At 40.1% G+C, this 19,306-nt stretch overlaps 1 protein-coding gene across 1 annotated transcript in view; it reads right to left on the bottom strand.

Annotated features, from left to right (window-relative positions):
- The window catches only part of LOC307018923 (uncharacterized protein), a gene marked incomplete at its 5' end in the record, with an annotated part of 55,004 nt that extends 35,699 nt beyond the window's left edge, over positions 1-19,305 (bottom strand). The window contains 4 exons of the mRNA XM_079649425.1: positions 8,909-10,243; positions 17,769-17,999; positions 18,795-18,872; positions 19,239-19,305. Coding sequence (XP_079505551.1) covers positions 8,909-10,243; positions 17,769-17,999; positions 18,795-18,872; positions 19,239-19,305 — 1,711 coding nt within the window. The remainder of the gene's footprint in view (positions 1-8,908; positions 10,244-17,768; positions 18,000-18,794; positions 18,873-19,238) is intronic.
- Position 19,306: the final 1 nt, after the last annotated feature.

The raw sequence follows: 19,306 nt of genomic DNA, 5'->3' as shown, positions 1-19,306 counted from the left end.
TTTTAAACTGAAAGCCAAATCACATCCAACAGTTCTACTTACAGAGGAAAATTCAACATTTAGATTTTCTCTACTGATCTGATGTTTACAAATACACTGATTACAAATAAAGAAAATAGTTTTTTGAACAGTGTTAGTCCTTGTATTAACTGAGAACAATTTACCTTGGCCATCTAAAGGGGGCCTATTATGCTCATTTGCATTCTTATGAAAAAATGCAGGTGGGGGGGGGGGGGGTGTGGAGGGAACTTTGGGATTTTAGCCTTAGCAGATCATTTACATGCACAAAAAACGAAAAAACGAAATACAGGAAAGAGAAAACCCCAAAAAGCATAATATAGCCTCTTTTGCTTTGATGTTCACTAGGTCAGGACTTTTTCTGCAAAGGTGTTTAAAAACTCCAATTTAGCTCTTCCTCAAACTCAACTTTTTGTTGCCCAAATGATGTCATTTTTGCACGTTATGCCACCTCCACACAGCTTTTCTACTGCCATACAAAAGCATGTATACTAACAGATACATGTATGGTAATGGTGTGTGGTATTAATCTGTTCTATAAATCCTAGAGCATTGCAAGCGAAAGACTGTTTCTTTTGAACACAGATCTCGTAGCCTTCACACTGTTAAAAGTGAGGATCCATCAGAAAGTGATCATTGCTCTCAGAAGACAGAAGAAGCCAAGACAGCCAGTTCACATGAAGACGGTGTTAAATGTCTCCAGAACAGAACCTGTTTTAAACAAATTCCTGATATAACATCCTCACATCTATCCAGAGTTCTTCCCTGCACATAACAGCCAACCGTCTCTCACCAACCACACTTCCCCCCCCAACACACCCCAGGGCCTGTGCCAACCTAACAAGAGCAGCTTGTCAAGCATGAGTGCAAATGAATGGGTATTATTACATAATCCTCCATAAACAATTTGTCTACTGTAACCACAGAGGGGGGAACAGCCAGAAGGAAGAGGAAGGCTTTAGAGTGTTATTCAGTTTCAATAAACTTGGAAGTGAGGGGCGTTATGCAAGATGTGGAGGCTTCTGTTAACGTTTGGGTCAGGCTCAGGGTTAGGGGTTATTGCTAACATTCAGGTGGGTTACAGGTTAAAGCAGAGACATGTGTAGATATGACAGCTGAGGTTCAGGCATTTCAGACAAGAGCGATCCTGAAACTGACCTCCTTCCCCCGTATTCAATTTGCTCCTTCAGAAAATGTGAATACTTTCATGTTATAATGAATAAATCAGATAGAAGGAATCTAGCTGGTGGTGATAGGAATGTGTTCTCAGTGTCTTTGTGAAACTACAATATTTGAAAGCCGGGAAATAAGCTTTAGCTGATACCGATTGCTCACTGTCCTCATGATGTTTCAGAAAATCGTTACAATGTACTGTACAACCATAGATTGGTTTGATTCAGGGTTTGTGCGTTAAATCGCCCCAACCGTTGATTGGTCTCATCCTGTTGAAGATAAAGTGTTACTATTTAGCCCACTGAGTGTTGTAGCATTGAGCCTTCCTAATCCCTAGTCAGCTGTCATTTTGATCCTTTTCAACATTTAGTCTTGTTCATTTTAGCTGTTTCCCGCTGATAGAGAAAGGTTATGTTGCTCTTACCAATTAGCATTAATTGATTTATCAGTCATTTTCTCTCAACATGATGCAGATACGTGTGGGTCCGCTTACTCTAGAGCTTATGTTTTTCAATTTTTTCAACTTGAGGACTGTAATTGAGGTTATATTTGTTAACGTTTTGTCCTAGTCGCCTCACTGTTTGAAAATCAATGAGTTACAAAATGCAAAACATTTAATTAAAAAACACTCAATTGGGATCTCAATTCTGAAAACACAAAACTATTCTCAAAAATGCACTGTACTGCTTGTGAGTATCCTTAGCACTCGTCTTCTATACAGTGTACGGCTAAAACACTGTGTCAATGTGAAACAAATGGTATTTCTCCCTCTCCTGTGGTCTTCTTTAACCATTTATTGATTTGATCGCATAACTTACTAATCTTTTTTAGACTAAGGCTGTTTATATTTGTTCTTTCTTTTTTTCTGTCAACAAATCCCATATGCAAGACCATATAATGAGTTATGTGAGTTTAGCAGCCTGTTATACAATATATGTTTCCTCTGTGCCATAGAGCGTATGTGTTTGTTGCTCCACTCTCAAATACAATTCCCCTTTTTATAGCATATTGCTCTGACATCAATTTTGTCACTTACTTTAAGTAATGTTCTATCAAAATGTTTTGATAACTTTTTCTGCCTCATATTACTATGTATATCATATCATGTTAGATGTCAACATTGATTTTAGATTACAAGATGTTTCCAAAACTGGCCTAAGGAACCCAGGTGGCAATGGCAGCCCATAGTTGATTCTCTTGCTCCAGCTTTTTCTATCCATTTTCAGGCTTCTTTTCATTAGTATGCTAATGCTAGATGGCTGTATTATTCCAATGAAAGGCCTGCTGTAGCTTCACAAAGCCTTGTTCAAATCATATCTGGAAACTTGAATGACTATAAATGTGAAATAGTTAAATGTGGTTTCCCAAGTTAAACTGTATAAATCTCTAAAACCTTTTGCAACCTTGCTACTAACAAGATCTCCCCCAGAGACACTGTGGGACACAAACGGAGAAGGACAACTAAAGTTCAAAAGCAGGAGAGCCAAATAACAAGTCATATATTTAGAAAAGGCAAGTCGATAGGTCGAATTAAATCTGATACTCTTGTGGCTTTCGGCTCAGGATTTACATCGCAGAGGTCACTGTTCGTCCTCCTTTTGAAGGTCACAGATTGTTGAACACCAGCTGTAGATGGAGGAAACAGAGATAGGAGGCTACAGCTGGTTGCCCATGGCGCTGGGCAGAAAGAGAGAGAGAGAGAGATAGAGAGAGAAGGGAGGGGGAGGAAGAGAAGGAGGGTGGAGGATCTTGTCAGACCGGTTCTATTTTTACACTTCGACCTCTCTGACTGTCACACCCAGTCCACCCCTTCTCTATCCCTCCATCCCTCACTCGCGGAGTCTCTTTGTTTCCACAGTAACCGCCTCCCATGTCTCCCTGACAACGCAAAACCCCCCCACCCCCCAGTCTCCAATGCAGTGATTATTACGGTGCCGCAGCGACACAGGGAGTCTGGGCAGGAGAGGGGAAGACGTGACGTGGATAAAGGAGACGGAAAGGGCAAAGAGATGGAGGAAAGAGGTGGAGGGGGAAAAGGAAAGAGAAAAGAGACAAGGGGTAGAAGCAGGAAGATGGAGGAGGGTGGACAGGGGGAGGGAGAAAGAGGAATCCGGGAATAGATATAGATGAAATATGATAAGGAGCAACAGATGATGTTAGCAATAAGGGAGGAATGGAGGAAGTGTTAAAGGGAGGTTATAATGAAATTAACCAAGAGAGGAAAGAGTCTATGGAGGAATGGGAGTTAAGACAAGATAGAGATTGGGGTGAAAGGGAGAAGAAAAGGAGGATCATTTCTTTTTGTATAAGTTTCCCCAGCATGTTTCTTACTTTAATAATTTACATTTGATTGGTTGAGGTCTTAAATGAGTCACACATATAGTATCCAATTAGAGGAGTTAGAGTAAGAGGTTAGCGTGCTAACCTAATGTTGCTCAAATCAAGACCTGCATAATTACTTCAAACCAAAAATGAAGATCGGAAGCATCTTCTGGCATCTACATTGTAATTGATGTTAGTTGTTAATGAGTCAGATATGACTGAAAAGCAGGAGGAAGGAAACTCACTTTCCTGCTTTCTGGCAACAGCAGATTATAACAAGAAAGCAAAAGGCATCAAATTCACCATATTATATATGTATATGTATATATATTATATATATATACCATTCACCATGGTCAAAAGGATGGACAGAACTGAAAGGAATAGTGCTGAAGTAGGCATGGAGAATATAAAATAGAGACGGATACAGGTGTCAACCTTCAACCAGGTCATTAAGACGTCCTTTATGAGATCCTGCAGTTTGCAGCGCTCCCTCATGAGGGAAATTCCACTTTTTGAACATCAAATAGGATGATTGCAATTACCCAGCATGCACTGGCCTCACGCAGGCAGAAGGTATCCTGAAGTTCCATCACATGCAGGAAAATTAAATGAGCCCTCACGTGGGCTTTTCCATTACCCTGCTATTGTTAGGATGAATATACCCATAAGTCTGGCAGACATTTTCCAAGTCCCAGACATCATGCACCTTCAAAGTACAAATAACCTAAAATGCTACATTATTTAACCCTTTCTTTAACAATCCATCACCAGAAGACCACAAAAAACGTGTTGACACTTCCTCTGCAGTTGTCTTTAAACCTCAATTTCACTGGATCTTTTTGTGACATCTATCTTTGCTGATAGTGTGTCTTTCTGGGTTTTAATTTATTTTTGACCTTTTGCTTGACAATACTCAATAATGAAATGTTACTTGGATCTCAACATCTATCCCTCAGGTTTCTTATTTGTGTCTATATTGTTGTCTTTGTTTGTTTTAATTCTAAGTTCAGCAGTAGTGGTGCAACCAATATATCGTAATTTTTTTTGATGATAACTCTTGATAACTAATGAGCTTGGTCTATTCAAATTATGAAAAATGCTCAGAGTCAAGGTCTGAACTTGATGTTTTAGTTTTTTCCTGACAAATAGTGAAAAGAAGAATCACCAGAGAATTGTGATTTCTATTGGCCCACCATTTTCCTCGCAGCAACAGAAATATAACTATTTGCATGGAATTAATTTCAAATATTTCTAACGTCTCATGTTCCTCACTACACGTCCTTTGATCGTTGTCAGAGCTGCACTTCTCCGAGCAGACACCAGATGGAGCCAGCGAGCAGTGCTGATACTCACCCACCCACAGTAGTGCAGTACGCAGGTTTATAAATAGACACACACAGTCGGGAGAAAAATAGACACAGGTAGAAAAACAGAAGGGCCGAGCAGATGTCTTCATAACATTGAACCACACAAGCAGTCAGCTGTCAATAACTATATTAAAGTCTGTCCACTGATTCCCAGTCTCATTGGGAAACAGAAGCACTCCACCAGCACTGTTTGAGCCACATTTCACAAGTGACCTCAATAAAGTGACAACCTATTATGATGTATTATCTCATCATAATTGGTATGATGAGTTATAATTAGAATGTTGCTATTGAACGATTAGATCAGACTCTGTCATTTATCTAGTTGTAGATCTATATGTGGCTGCATGTATAACAACCTTAGCCAATTAAAAAATATCATTAATTGTTTATGTTAAGGGATGTAAACTTTTTTTTTTAAAGTGGTGCAACACATCTGCTAAAGATTTGAACTTTTAAAGCAAATTGAGTTTTGGAAAGAACATAATGCATCTTGTTAACATTTAAATAATAATTGTCAATGTTATTTTGGCCAGTACTCTAATGCTACAGCACTGAGTGGCCAGTTTAAGTGGTCTCATAAAGATTTTCAAGAGGTCTCATAAAGATCCACAAACTTAGTTATTCCGACTTTATGAGCTAATGAATATTAAAAGCTCAATTTGCACTGCAGCATCTCTGTTTGACAAACTGTAATAAGCTACATTTTCCAAAACCCATGAAGTTTGTGTGTCCGTGCTATAGCAACAGCATCTGCAAAATCTAGTACTGAGGGAGAACCGGCTGTCGAGCAACAAATTCACCTTGGGACAATTTAGTGCTGACTGAATACACACATTAAAAGGCTTGGGTGGTGTGTAACTCTGCAGCAGCAACAACATTTCAACCAGCACAAAGAATCACAGAAGAGAAGCTAAAGGTTCAAGTTTCACATGATTTCTGCCTACTAAGTCAGATGGCACAGAACCCTCTTGGTTAAGGTGCATTTGTCTTTGAAAATAGAGCTAATTTCTCGAGTATACAATGACGCACACTAGTCTAACACCAACTGATATGGTGTGAAGTATAACATCATTATTTTCCAAGTAAGACCATCTGCTAGACACTGAGTGGCATGAGATGTTGAAAACAGCTTAGTAACAGAATGGCAAGGATGTTCATAATGTAATTAATTTGCAGCATTCACTGGGTATAAAGTGACAATCCCTTAAAAGTAACAGACTGATAACGTTTGGAATGCTGACTCATATCAATCATAAAAATAGACTGTGATAAAATATCAACATATTCATTAAACAGCTGAATCTTAATGTATAGGCTATGCCCATTTCTGTTTATAAAATGCTTTAACAGTTTTACAGCATTATGAATGCAAAATTTGCTTTGGTAAAATAAAGAATAATTATTTGATCTAAGAAGAACCTGTGCCTTTTCAGCTAGTCAAAATGGAAACTAAAGAGGGTCTATTTCACTAACCCTCTTCTATGACACATTCAGTGAACATCAACAGTGATATGTAATCAGTTCGAATATTGTTTGTACCAGAAAAGGATTTTGAAGATTTCTGTAATGCTATGCTGAGATCAACCTAAATGAAGACACCGGATGCATGTCTACATTGAAGCCTCATAAGAGGGTGCAAACAATGATTTCTAACTTTTGAAATAACAGTGTTTTAGTTCATTTTACTCCATTTGTACATGTTAAATCTTCACTTCCACCTTTGTTAAAACCACACAGGAATATACATGAAATAACCTTAACCCAACAATCACAGCAGGAGCTACTGTGGGTCAAGGTTGTCCAAAGTCTCCAACAGAGCTCCAAATTGAATAAAGATTGAAGCATAAAATATACCAAAAGCAAAAAGAGGAACTTGTCTTACCTGTTGTTCAAGGTGACATGGTTGGTGGCATTATGAAACAGAAAAAAGGAAGGGGGAGAGAAAAAGACAATGTTCAGAATCAGCTTCATGTGATTACATCAGCAGCCTCGACAATACAAAGGCCTCAGGGTTAGAACTTATAGTACAAATAAAATTGTGAAGATGCTTCAAAACTCCAGTTAGAATTTCTTCAGGTTTAAGGATGCTTTAGAGACTAAAGGGCAGTTTTGCTTTGTCCGGATAAAGGCCTTTTTATGCGTGTAATTGGTAATGTTTTAGTGCTGAGGGAAGCATAGAGAGAATCACACTGGAAATGAAAGCTTCATTCAGCACTTTGGGATGTTGCCAGAGACAATCATCATGACTGAAACCTGGCATTATCAGGAGGAGGAAGTATTAGACTGAGCTCATCTCAGGGTTTACCCCAGTGTATAAGAGGTCAAGCAGGCCATTAATGGGCCGACATTACACTGCTGGCTGTTACACTCATCAGCTTTATATGTTGAAGTTCTGTCATTCACGTGACATTTCTCAGACTTGTCATGTCTGCAGTTATACCAACTGGGGGAAACCCTGTCATTTGAAGGTGGTTAGGTTTACATTAGGGATTACGTATTAGACAGGCACAAATTTAATTTTTAAATAGGGTCAAGAACACAGCTTTTTATTTTGTTTTTAAACCTAAAAACTATTCTGGATCTTTGCAGTGGATAATAAAAGGTCATAAGAAAATGAATAAATATCATTTTAGTATTTTGGCTTATCAAAGAGTGGCCACACAATGATGATGTTGTGATGGAATGCATTATATTCAAGAGTATTTATTCTGCCCCCCCTCATGTGCACATGTAAAAACAGAGGCGGGGGCAATAAGAAAATGGTGTGAAAATAACCTCATTAATACTCATTTAGTTGAATTTAAACATTACTGTCAAGATCACCAAAAACTGAGCGGTTGTAGTGAATTGCAAACATTACAGGTGTACATCATAAAATGACAAACATATATTTACTCAAGGCAACCTTATTAAAGGTCTTCCAGAGCTTTGCGACACATATTCTGGCTTTCAATTTTGTGAATGGTTAATTCCATTTTTTGGGGGGTTGCTTTGGTCTCTTAAAGTCAAACTCTAAGTATTGTCTTACTCTTATCTGCTCTATAGTGGGTAGCATGAGTCAGATTTGCTGCCTAAATCAGAACGTCCTACAATAAGTATTCTGCTTCTCCACAAAACATCTATAAATGTGAGACTCTTAATGTGGTCACATAAATGACAAACAGTTGTAATATAAACACAAAATATAGACACAATAAACCCAAGAGGCATCAAGATAACTGGATAATTTCAGGATGGGCATTTAACAACCACAACCATTATACATTACACCATTTGTTTTGTCGCAGTCATGTCTATCATTAACTTAGATTTAACAACTACAAGCATTTTGCTCAATGTAGTTGATCAACTATAACATTGACTTAATAAATCTAAAAGGCATTAGCAAAATAGTTTGCCATGCAAGGACCCAGGCTATGTGTGTCTTGGTACAGACAGAGAGGAGATAATGTGGGAGGTTACACAGGCAGCTGACAATCAGATGAAACAGGAGACAGCGGAGCAAGCAATGCTGGCATAGCTATCAGAATCAGCAGGTCAGGTGATTCAACTGTTATGATCATGGTAACAGATACACAGAGGCAGGCAGAGGGAAATCAGACAACTTATCAGTTTACCCTCGCAGTTTTGTCAATATAGGGCCCGACCAGCACAGTACATTTGTGTCCCATACTCATGCCATCAGATGATATAGTGGACACAAATGTTTCTCTGGTACATTTTTGAGATACAAATCATATTTCTTAGGTGTTATGAATGGTCGCAAAGAGCCGATATCTGTGTATGAATATCTAAAAAAGAGATTGAAGTTGAGCTGCTCTCTATTAATGTGTCAAGCCCTGTTTATTACAAATACATAGAGGAAAGAATCAAGCACCAAGGAGGCCTGGTACTTAATCCACAGACAGAGAGCCATGCATACAGGAAGACAAACAGTAACTACTTCCTGCTTTCCTAGTCTACAATGATTTTGTTCAAATGTTTCTCCATGTTATTCATAATCTTCCCTGTAGTTCACCAACCTTCCATTGGGGGGAGCTGTGGCGACGAGGACTCCTGGTGCTCTGAGTGTGCAGGGAGAGAAGGAGGGGCTGCAGGGGTGATGGGTGGAGGGGGAGTGGCTACTGCTGAGCTAAAGGGTGTGGCTACACTTTTGGGGGGTGTGGCTGATGATGATGGTGCAGGAGTGGCTTCATTCTTAAAGGGAGAAGGTGAGGAACTAAGGGTCATGGCAGGGGTGGTAGTGGGTGCTGTAGATGGGCTTCCTGTGAAAGCTGCTGCTGCTGTTGTACTAAAAGCTGGAGATGCTGCAGTCATGCTAGAAGACATGAGCGTGGCTGAGGGGACGAAAGGCTTGGCATCGACGTTGAGGGCTGATTTGACTGTGGTTGTTGAAGGGTGTGTGTCAGCGGAAGCTAACGGTGATGGGTTGGTTGACAGAACGGAAGTAGGAGGAAGGTCTGCAGTAACCTTTGAAGGGTTAAGAACAGAAGTGGCTTGTGAAGCAGGGATGGCCATTTCTGACTTTGCCATGGGGGCTGTAGCAAGGGAGGGAGTGTTAGTGATAGGGGTGGTGGTCTGTGAGTCAGGAGTGGAGCCTGGAGGGGTCTGGAGAACTGAATCCAGGAAAGAGAAGGTCTGGGAGACTGGGCTAAGATTCTCCCCTGTCATCAGTGCTAGACTATCACTAACATCCACAGCTGAACTATTCTTGCCAGGAACATTAGTCGCTGGGCTAATGGTAGGTTCAGGTTTGCTGGTCGATACTTTCACTTCATTTGCCTTTTGACCATCTTTAGCAGACATAGGGAAGTCATTTCCACACATCGGCTCATAAGAGCGAGGCGATGAATCTGGTACAAGGCTAGCATTGGAACGATTAGTGAAACTTGTGGGAAATTGTGAAGGGGAAGAGGGCAAAACAGGGCTGGGGTTGGAGTCAGAATGACCAGAGTCGGCAGTTGCCCAGGTAGGAGCGACTGTAGCCGGCGTCGGAGAGATGGGCTGCTGGGGCGCTCCCCACTGTTCGGGAAGTTTCGCCCGACTCTTAGTCTTCTTGCCTTTCACTCTACCCCCTCCTCCACTCTCTCTTATCTCCCAGTCCCGGTTCTCCTCATCATCCTCATCCTCCTCCATTCCTCCCTTATCCTGCATCCCAGGCTTTTGAGATTGGCCGATGTTATTCTCTTGGCTATCCAAGAAGTCGTAGACCTGGTCACTGCCCTTCCTCTTCTTCTTCCGGCGCCTCTGCTTGTCAGCCTCGCCCCCTGGCCCCACTCTCTCAGGGCTGAGGGGTTCGGAGGTGGAGGAAGAGGGACTGCTGTCGTCCATTGAGCCGCTTGGAGAGAGTACGGGAGCTGCTGAGGGGGGGAGGGTTTTATAAGAGGAGGAACCAATCACATACTGTGTCAGAGCCAAAAAGCCTTCAGATTGTGGTTACCATAGCTGGTTTAAACTACCTAATTTATTAATTGTTTACAAACTTATCGAACAGATATCTGCATGTAAATGCATGATCTCTAGGCATTAGCGCAATATTTTTGTCCCATTTGTGGGAAGAGTAGTATTGACCAATCATGTTTGAGTAGGCTTTGATTGAACGTAAGCAGTGCATGTGGAGAACAGAGCGGGTGAAACGCATTGGCAGCAATGCAATTACGCAACCAATTGGTTATCATCAATTCAGATTTATATTACGTTGTAAACTGACTACTTGAGAGACAATCTGGTCCTATAGTTTGTCTGCTTTTCTGGACACTAAACTTGCTAACCAATGGGATCAAGATCTGGGGCCGTATTCACAAAGGATCTTAGGGCTAAAAGTACTGTAGCTCCTAACTGGCGAATTTAGGAGAAACTCCTAAGCATAATGGGCGTGTCAGTCTTAAATTTAGGACTCCTAATTTTATTCACTAAGAGCAATTCACAAAGTATTTTAGGCCTAAAAGTAGCACCTAAGTCTGGGAGAGCTTAAAAGTCCTCGAGAGGACTCCTAACTCAGTAAGACCTATTCACAAAGAATCTGAAAATGGCTGAGAGACGAAATGTTTTGGAGACAATGGAAGACTGTGAATTGATCAAGAGATATAGGCTAAATCGTGAGGGTATCAAACTTGTTGTGGAATTAGTGCGGGATGCAATAACATCCCCGACTAACAGGAATAACCCGATTAGTCCGGAAATAAAATGTTTGGCAACACTACAATATTTAGCAACAGGGAAAATGCAACTTTGCAATGCCGACGATTTAGGAATATCGCAACCATCAGTCAGCTGTGCCATAAACCAAACCATCAACGCGCTCTCTAGACCACATATCATCCAACAGTTTATCCGGTTTCCTTTGGACAATCAACAACTACACAGGATCAAAGCCAACTTCATGGCAATGCAGGTATGCCGGGTGTGGTCAGTGCTATTGACGGGACGCACATAAAAATAATTGCGCCATCAAAAGATGAGGACGTGTTCGTCAATAGAAAGAAAGTACATTCCATCAACACGCAGATTGTTTTCATTCATCATGATAGGGGGACTTGAACGGCGGTATGGGCTGTTATTGAAAGTGTTTAAGTGCTGGAAATATGCTCATTGGATAATAGTTTGCAGAGTGCTTTTAATTGCCTCCTCGATTTAATGCAATTTACGTATTTTTATTGTTTGCTCTCTCTCTTTAACGTGCATATACAACGTCATTATCGTGGTCTGCACAAACTTGTCATCATGCGTGTATTCTGCTAACTGCACTGTCCATAACTATTTGATAGGAATACATTTCTAGCCTAGGCTATTTCCTTGTTTTTCGGTGATTTAGTGGGCTCATTTGTGGGATGTTGCGGATGAGTTTCACCGAGACCGCCTACTCTGAACAACCAATCACCGTACTGACCGCTTCTAAACTCATGCACGAGAATCGACGTAATCCATAGCAACGGCGCGTCACTCTTAGTTCACTCTTAGTGATTTATCCTTAGTATGAGTAGGTCTCAGCGGCTTTGTGAATAACTTTTAAGAAAAAACTCCTACGTAAAATGTTTTAGCGCGAGTTAGGAGCACTCCTAGCGGTAAGATAAAATGCTTTGTGAATACGGCCCCAGGTTTCTAAGTTTAGACTATGCCACTCCCTGTGAACGTGTCAGTATTAATAGAATCAGATGGTTTACGGAGAGGATTAAGGCCGTGCCACATATAAACTGAGGTAGTTTTAAGGTTTTGTAGCAAAAGTTCTGTCAATCCAAACATCCTAATCAATGTTTCTTTGTGTTGCTTACAGATAGAAAGGCTTCTATGAGTTTGTCGGACCCTGGGCAACTGGTTATTCCATCACGTCATGAGTAGAATAACGCCAAGGTACAAGAAACTCTGTGCTAAATACATACACAACATAAAAATGTGTTAACCACCTAGAGCCATAATGGATTGCCTCAGTTTATTTCTCAGTGTCCCCCCTGGCTGGTTCAAGCCATTGTAACCATAATCTGACTACTTTAAAGCTCCTTTTGGCATAACCCTTCAAACGCTTTCATAAAATATGAAGTACGTGATGGTGCCTGCTTTTATAAATACAATCAACCTGTCATTTACTTACCTGTAACAGACATTCTATATTTCACTAAATGTAATTATATGTGCATTATCCATTTCCTATTTGGACATATGGAGGTTCAGCGCTGAGGATCCGTTCAGAATCATTTGTTTTGATGTATCTACTTGGTTGTGTGTCAATTCTTCAAATGTGCCAGATTCATAGTAAAATTGTAGGACTGGAGGCTATACATAGATCTATATTAATACCAATGAATACAGTATGATAAGATAAATTAAAAGTCGGAAGATCCATTGGGGCGATTTAATCTTAATGTGTACATTTTAAAATCTGAAAATTCTGTATGGAGTCTGGAATGGACTGAGTTTTAAATTGGCCCTTATCAGTCAAACAATAGATTTATTGTGTGATTGTCTCCCTGTGGAAAACACATTTGATTCAACTCTTTTTAACATGATCATGACCCAGAGGGTAAAGCTGATCTTGTAGGGAGCAGGCACACACAGCAAAGCAAAAAAACACACACACTGAAGCAACTGTACAAGGTAAATGCATCAAGCTCCTTTCAAATAGGATCCAGCATGCATTTTTAAAGAATCCTGTTAGAAAAAGGATCATTGTCCCACATACAGAAACACAAAAAAATAATCCAAAAATGGCACAATACACATGTGGAATGAGTCACAGAATCACAACACAATGACAAAATGTGCACATGCAAGCTTTTACTTATCACAAAAGAATAAAGCTTGCACGGAATTGACCCCTTCATCTCTCTGTTCCCACTATCTTATCTCCTGTTTGCGGAGGAATTCATCATCGTTGTTTATGTTTTTTCCTCAAAGCAATATGTTTCAATAATTTCTGACAAGCACTCCATTACCTCAGAGAGAATGAGGGAGGAAAAGATGAACAGACAGATAAAAACAGACAGTTTGAGAGAAGGACTGTATAAACAAACCTCTAACCTATATCCCGCTCTCATTTCTCTTCATCATGTCTTCACCCGGTTTTAAGTAAAACTGCTCTATCAAAGTGTTCATCGACCCCTCCTCTGTTTTACATCACTGGATATTAATGTGAGTGCAGAAAAAGCTGCATACCCCTTTAATCTGTAACATTTTCATATATTTCTGAATTGATTTACTTATTTAAATGTAGATATCTTCTCCCTTTGGCTTCGAATGCTTGTATGGCTATAAACAGCTCAAGGTTGAGATGAAACTGGAGCATTATCATGTATATTTAATGCGATAAATTATTAAAAAGGGATTACATCTTAATCTGGAGACTGGCACACTGCCAAGTGAAACAGTCATGTTGGAGCACTACCTGCCTCTAACTATTAGCCTATGCAAAAGTGCTGCGTGTGAGGGGTTTCATGTCAGCGAGTCCCACTAGCCCCTGCACACACAGAGAAGCAGGTGTGTAGAGGACTTTAAATATCAGGCACAGACACACACAGAAGAGCCGGATGCTGGTTGGTAAATATAGCATCAAGCTTTGTAGCCCCAAAAATACCTTTTCTTTACACTGTAAGTCTTAGAGTCTAAGACTTAGACATTAAATGCACCAGAGTCGCAAAAACGTGTGAATTAAAAAGGGAACCGCAATTGAGTTATTTGTACTAAGATTTATCCAGCACATCTCTTATTGTACATGCGCTGTTCATATTCCTGCCGTCGAAGAAAAAAACCTCCAAATACAGCCAGAATGATGTGGTTCTTTGACCAAACAGAAGCACATATTGACAAGCTCCCTCTGTAAAACAAGTTATTTAAATAAAAGGTTTAATGGGTTTTGCTTTATCCGATATCCATTGATGTAAGACAGGAAGAAGCAGAAGACATGACACGAGTCCAAATGTTTTTCCTGCCTGGCAACTAGAACAAATACTAATACTCAAAAATGTAAGCTTTAGATCTACAGGACTGTCTCAGAAAATTAGAATATTGTGATAAAGTTCTTTATTTTCTGTAATGCAATTAAAAAAACAAAAATGTCATACATTCTGGATTCATTACAAATCAACTGAAATATTGCAAGCCTTTTATTATTTTAATATTGCTGATTATGGCATACAGCTTAAGAAAACTCAAATATCCTATCTCTAAATATTAGAATATCATGAAAAAGTATACTAGTAGGGTGTTCAACGAATCACTTGAATCGTCTAATTAACTCGAAACACCTGCAAGGGTTTCCTGAGCCTTGAAAAACACTCAGCTTGGTTCAGTAAACTAAATCACAAGTATGGGGAAGACTGCTGATCTGACTGCTGTCCAGAGGACCGTCATTGACACCCTCCATCAGGAGGGTAAGACACAAAAAGAAATTTCTCAAAGAGCAAGCTGTTCACAGAGTGCAGTTTCAAAGCACATCCACAAAAAGTCTGTTGGAAGGGGGAAATGTGGCAGGAAACGCTGCACAACCAAGAGAGATGACCTTAGCCTTAACAGCATTGTGAAGAAGAGTCGCTTCCAGAATTTGGGGGAGCTTCAAAGACAGTGGACTGAAGCTGGAGTCCAGGTATCAAAAGTCACTGTTCACAGACGTGTCCGGGAAATGGGCTACAATAGCCGTATTCCCATGGTCAAGCCACTTCTGAACTCAAGACAACGGAAGAGGCGTCTGACTTGGGCTAAGGAAAAGAAGCACTGGACAGTTGCACAGTGGTCCAAAGTCCTCTTTTCAGACGAAAGCAAGTTTTGTATTTCATTTGGAAGTCAAGGCGCCAGAGTCTGGAGAAAGGCTGGAGAGGAGCAAAATCCAAGTTGCTTGAAATCCAGTGTGAAGTTCCCACAGTCAGCGATGGTTTGGGGAGCCATGTCAGCTGCTGGTGTTGGTCCACTGTGTTTCATCAAGCCCAGAGTAAATGCAGCTGTGTACCAAGAGATTTTAGAGCACTACATGCTTCCGTCTGCTGAAAAGCTCTATGGAGATGAGGAATTCATTTTCCAGCATGATCTGGCACCTGCCCACAGTGCCAAAACCACCAGTAACTGGTGTACTGACCATGGCATTACTGTCCTCGATTGGCCTGCAAATTCCCCTGACCTGAACCCCATAGAGAATATGTGGGGTATTGTGAAGAAGAAGCTGAAAGACACCAGACCCAACAATGCTAATGAGCTAAAGGCCGCTATTGAAGCATCCTGGGCATCCATAACACCTCAGCAATGCCACAGGCTGATTGCCTCCATGCCACGCCCCATTGATGCAGTAATCCGTGCAAAAGGATTCCCAACCAAGTACTGAGTGCATTAATGGACATTTTCAAATGTTTGATTGTGTTTTGCTGTTATAAATCTTTTTTTTTTACTTGGTCTGAGGAACTATTCTAATTTTTTGAGATAGGATTTTTGAGTTTTCTTAAGCTGTATGCCATAATCAGCAATATTAAAATAATAAAAGGCTTGCAATATTTCAGTTGATTTGTAATGAATCCAGAATGTATGACATTTTTGTTTTTTTAATTGCATTACAGAAAATAAAGAACTTTATCACAATATTCTAATTTTCTGAGACAGTCCTGTATATATCTTTCAAAGACACCATTGCATTTGACAAGTCCTCATCTTTCATGTAGGACAAATTACTCCAATAGACATTACAATACTGTGGGGCTTTTTTTAATGTTTGCTCATTGCCACTGCTTACTGTCACAGTTAAATACACAGTGAGTCATTGTTAATGTTTCCTTCATTTTGAATATTATATCAATATGTACTAATAACATCTTCACTGCAGTCATTTGTACTATACATAATCGAGGTCTCTGACGGATACATGAATCTAATGGCTCCAGTAACACTGCACTCTGAGTTAACAGAGCGTATCCTTCTTGAGACATTGAGCTCGGTTTATCCCTCTTTACTTTTGTGATTTGGGCAGTTTAAGACACAAAAACAGATTTCCATCTTCATCAGCTCATATGTTCTGAATTTGATTTCTGTGCTTAAAGGTTGCATATTTTATTTCTAAAACAATCTGCAACAGTAAGATCAAACATTAGCTTATTTTGTATTGTTCATTGCTGTTATCTAAATTATGTAACAGGATTGGCATATTTCCAGAGTGTCTGCAGGTATTTTGTTTAATAGAGCGGTTCGCTAAGGACATTTATTTTATAACAGCAGCATCTGGTTACATCACTAGTCTCTTCCCTGAACATTGAATGGGTTTTCATTCTAAAAACTAAGTGTGTGTCAGTCAATACAGCAACTGATGTTGGGTAACAGACAATCTCCCCTCAATTCATCCCTGGTTTCTAGGAGATGTCTACATTTCCTGTAATGAACTAGGATAGTAACTTTTACATAACCAGCGTGTACCGTTAGCTGGTCTATCTTTAGCAGGCCAACAAAACAGAAGGGAGAAGAGATACACAATAAAACCCTGAATAAGAGCGTGCTGAATGATTAATACACTCTGCACGAATGAAACTCAGATGCTGAGTAATTTTTTGTTTAGTTGTGTTTTAAATCTTTATTTCTCAAAAGCTTTAATGCTGAACAGACATAGAGAGTAACATTAAGTTAATGGGAGAAAATAACTATGTGCAGCACTGCAAGCATGTCTTTATTAAAGCAGCTTGAATGTGTGCATAATTACAGAGAAAGACCCTGGAAGGCATGATGTGCTGCTTCGTCTTTATATCCTCTCCTGGGATTTGTGTTGTTGTTGCTAGGCAACCATACATTCAGTTAAGACACAGCTGTTATTGCCTCAAGCGTAGTAAACATTAAAAATGAATGATAAAAGGCAACTAGAATTGTCATGGTAGCATATAGGTTGAGTTTTTTCGTCAACATAAAATGATGTGTTTTTTTATGGCCACTGCATAAGTCTCATTTGATCAAATTTAAAGATAAAGAATAGTAAAGTGCAGTGAGGATAAAGCGATGAATCCAGTGGTGATGACAAAGCTGAACTGCAGTGGAAACAACTAGAAGAGGCTGCCCTCTGCTGCTCAAATGTGCCCTGTGTGATCAGGCTCTTGCTCTCCTATCACCATCCGCCACTGCTGCCATGCTACAGGGCTTCCTATAATAATGTGCATGACGTATGAGAATCAAGTCAAGCTAATTTAAGATTTGACAAGGATTTACTTGTTTTATTCCAGCAGGGGCTCCAGTTTTCTGTGTGAAAAATACAACCAGCCCTCCCTAACAACTACACAAAAACACCTGCTCAGTATTGTGTTACTGGGAGTGTCAGGTAAACCTTCTTCAGCACAGATTAACACTACCTGTTCCTCCTCTCTCCTCCTTCTCCTGTCTCCACCCGCCCCTTCTGCAAATAGGAACACATGCAACCAACCCTCTTTGTGATACCTGCAGAGTGATCCATGGAGGGGATTCCCAGGCCACCGAGGGAAAATGGATCACTGGGTTTAAAGGGACTGCTTCCACTGGTGCTTTTGTTTTCCACACCAAACAGGCCCGAACTCTTCTGGCTGTCCATAGCAGAACCCATCCCGGTCTGGCCGAGACCCAAGCCCATCCCGGACTGGAAGGGGGGCTGGCTGGACCCCACGGGCCCTCCCATCCCAGACTGTGAGAAACCTGATGGACAGACAGAGCACAGAGACCGGTCAACAGATAATACGTGTATGTACTGCAGCTACATACACTATATAAACTGGTTGCTGCTTCTTTTTAAAGAATATACTGTAATGCAATGATTCTCAATGTCTTTTCAGACAAGGACCTCTCACAATATAAAGTGGGGACCCCTCATTTAATTCCCTTGAAATAAAATTAGGATTCTTTTATAGGAAACATATTAAAGACATGTGAATAATCGTATAGTAATGGGTTTGTTGGATTGGAACGGATTATATATGAACCAATATGGATTTAAAAAACGAAAATATTTGTTGTCGATCTATGGAGCTTCTTTTAAAATAAAACATTTAAACTGTCCACTGGAGTGCCATTAACACCATAGTTAAGAATATCTGCTGTAAGGAAGCTGTATTAGTAGTGGGTGAGTGCACGTTATAGCTATCTTTACTTAACAATGAACCTTTATTAAGAATTAACTGGCCTTCTAATTTATAGGGTATTACTAGCAGCATTATTAACAGCTACTAAGTAGAATTTGAAAATGTCTTCCAGCCATGTCCAGTCTTTCACCATATAATGAATGCCATCAGAATAATTTAAAACATTCTATAAATCCAGTCTAAATAATAAATGAACACATTACAATCACCAAATGTCAGCCAAATTAGTTTAAAGGGTTGTATATTCTGTATTGTTTGTAAAAAAAAAAACAGATAGAAGGGATAATATGATACCCTTAAGTTTGTATTCAGAGGTTAAAATGACACAGAGGTTCAAAAAAGTAAAGTGGACCTAGAAATGAGTCAGGCATGCTGTTGTCCTTTGTCTTGTTCATGCTCCACTGATCCGTCCGCGCACCCATCACAGGACCTGCAAAGACAGAGATAGAGAGGAGGAGAGAAAGAAAGACGGAGAGAAAAAGAGTGAAAGGGGATCAAGGAGAAATATTTTAGCTAAGTACATTGGGGTCAGAGAGCCAGGGAGACAACATGATGGGGGAGGATGTAAAAAAGAGAGGAATGGTGGGAAGGGGAATGACATTTTCTGTTTTTAAATATTCAAATCATTGAAGCTATGCCCAGAAGTGTTGCAACTGGCAAGGTTTTTTTTTTCAAACTGATCCAGAGGGGGAACTAAAAGATCCCATGTGAATCTGCACAGATTTCGCACATGTTGATACACTAAATTAGAACAACTGTGTGATACATAAATAGCAGTCCCTCCCTTCCCCCTCACCAGACAGGTAGTCAGAGCTGAAGGCGGGCTGTCCTTGCGGATCTTGGCGTCCCCCTGATGACATCATT

This window comes from Notothenia rossii (assembly GCF_949606895.1).
Source record: "Notothenia rossii genome assembly, chromosome: 9".
Classification (NCBI taxonomy): Eukaryota; Metazoa; Chordata; class Actinopteri; order Perciformes; family Nototheniidae; genus Notothenia; species Notothenia rossii.
The sequence above is the reverse complement of the archived record's forward strand: the minus strand, read 5'-3'. Positions and strand labels throughout refer to the sequence as shown.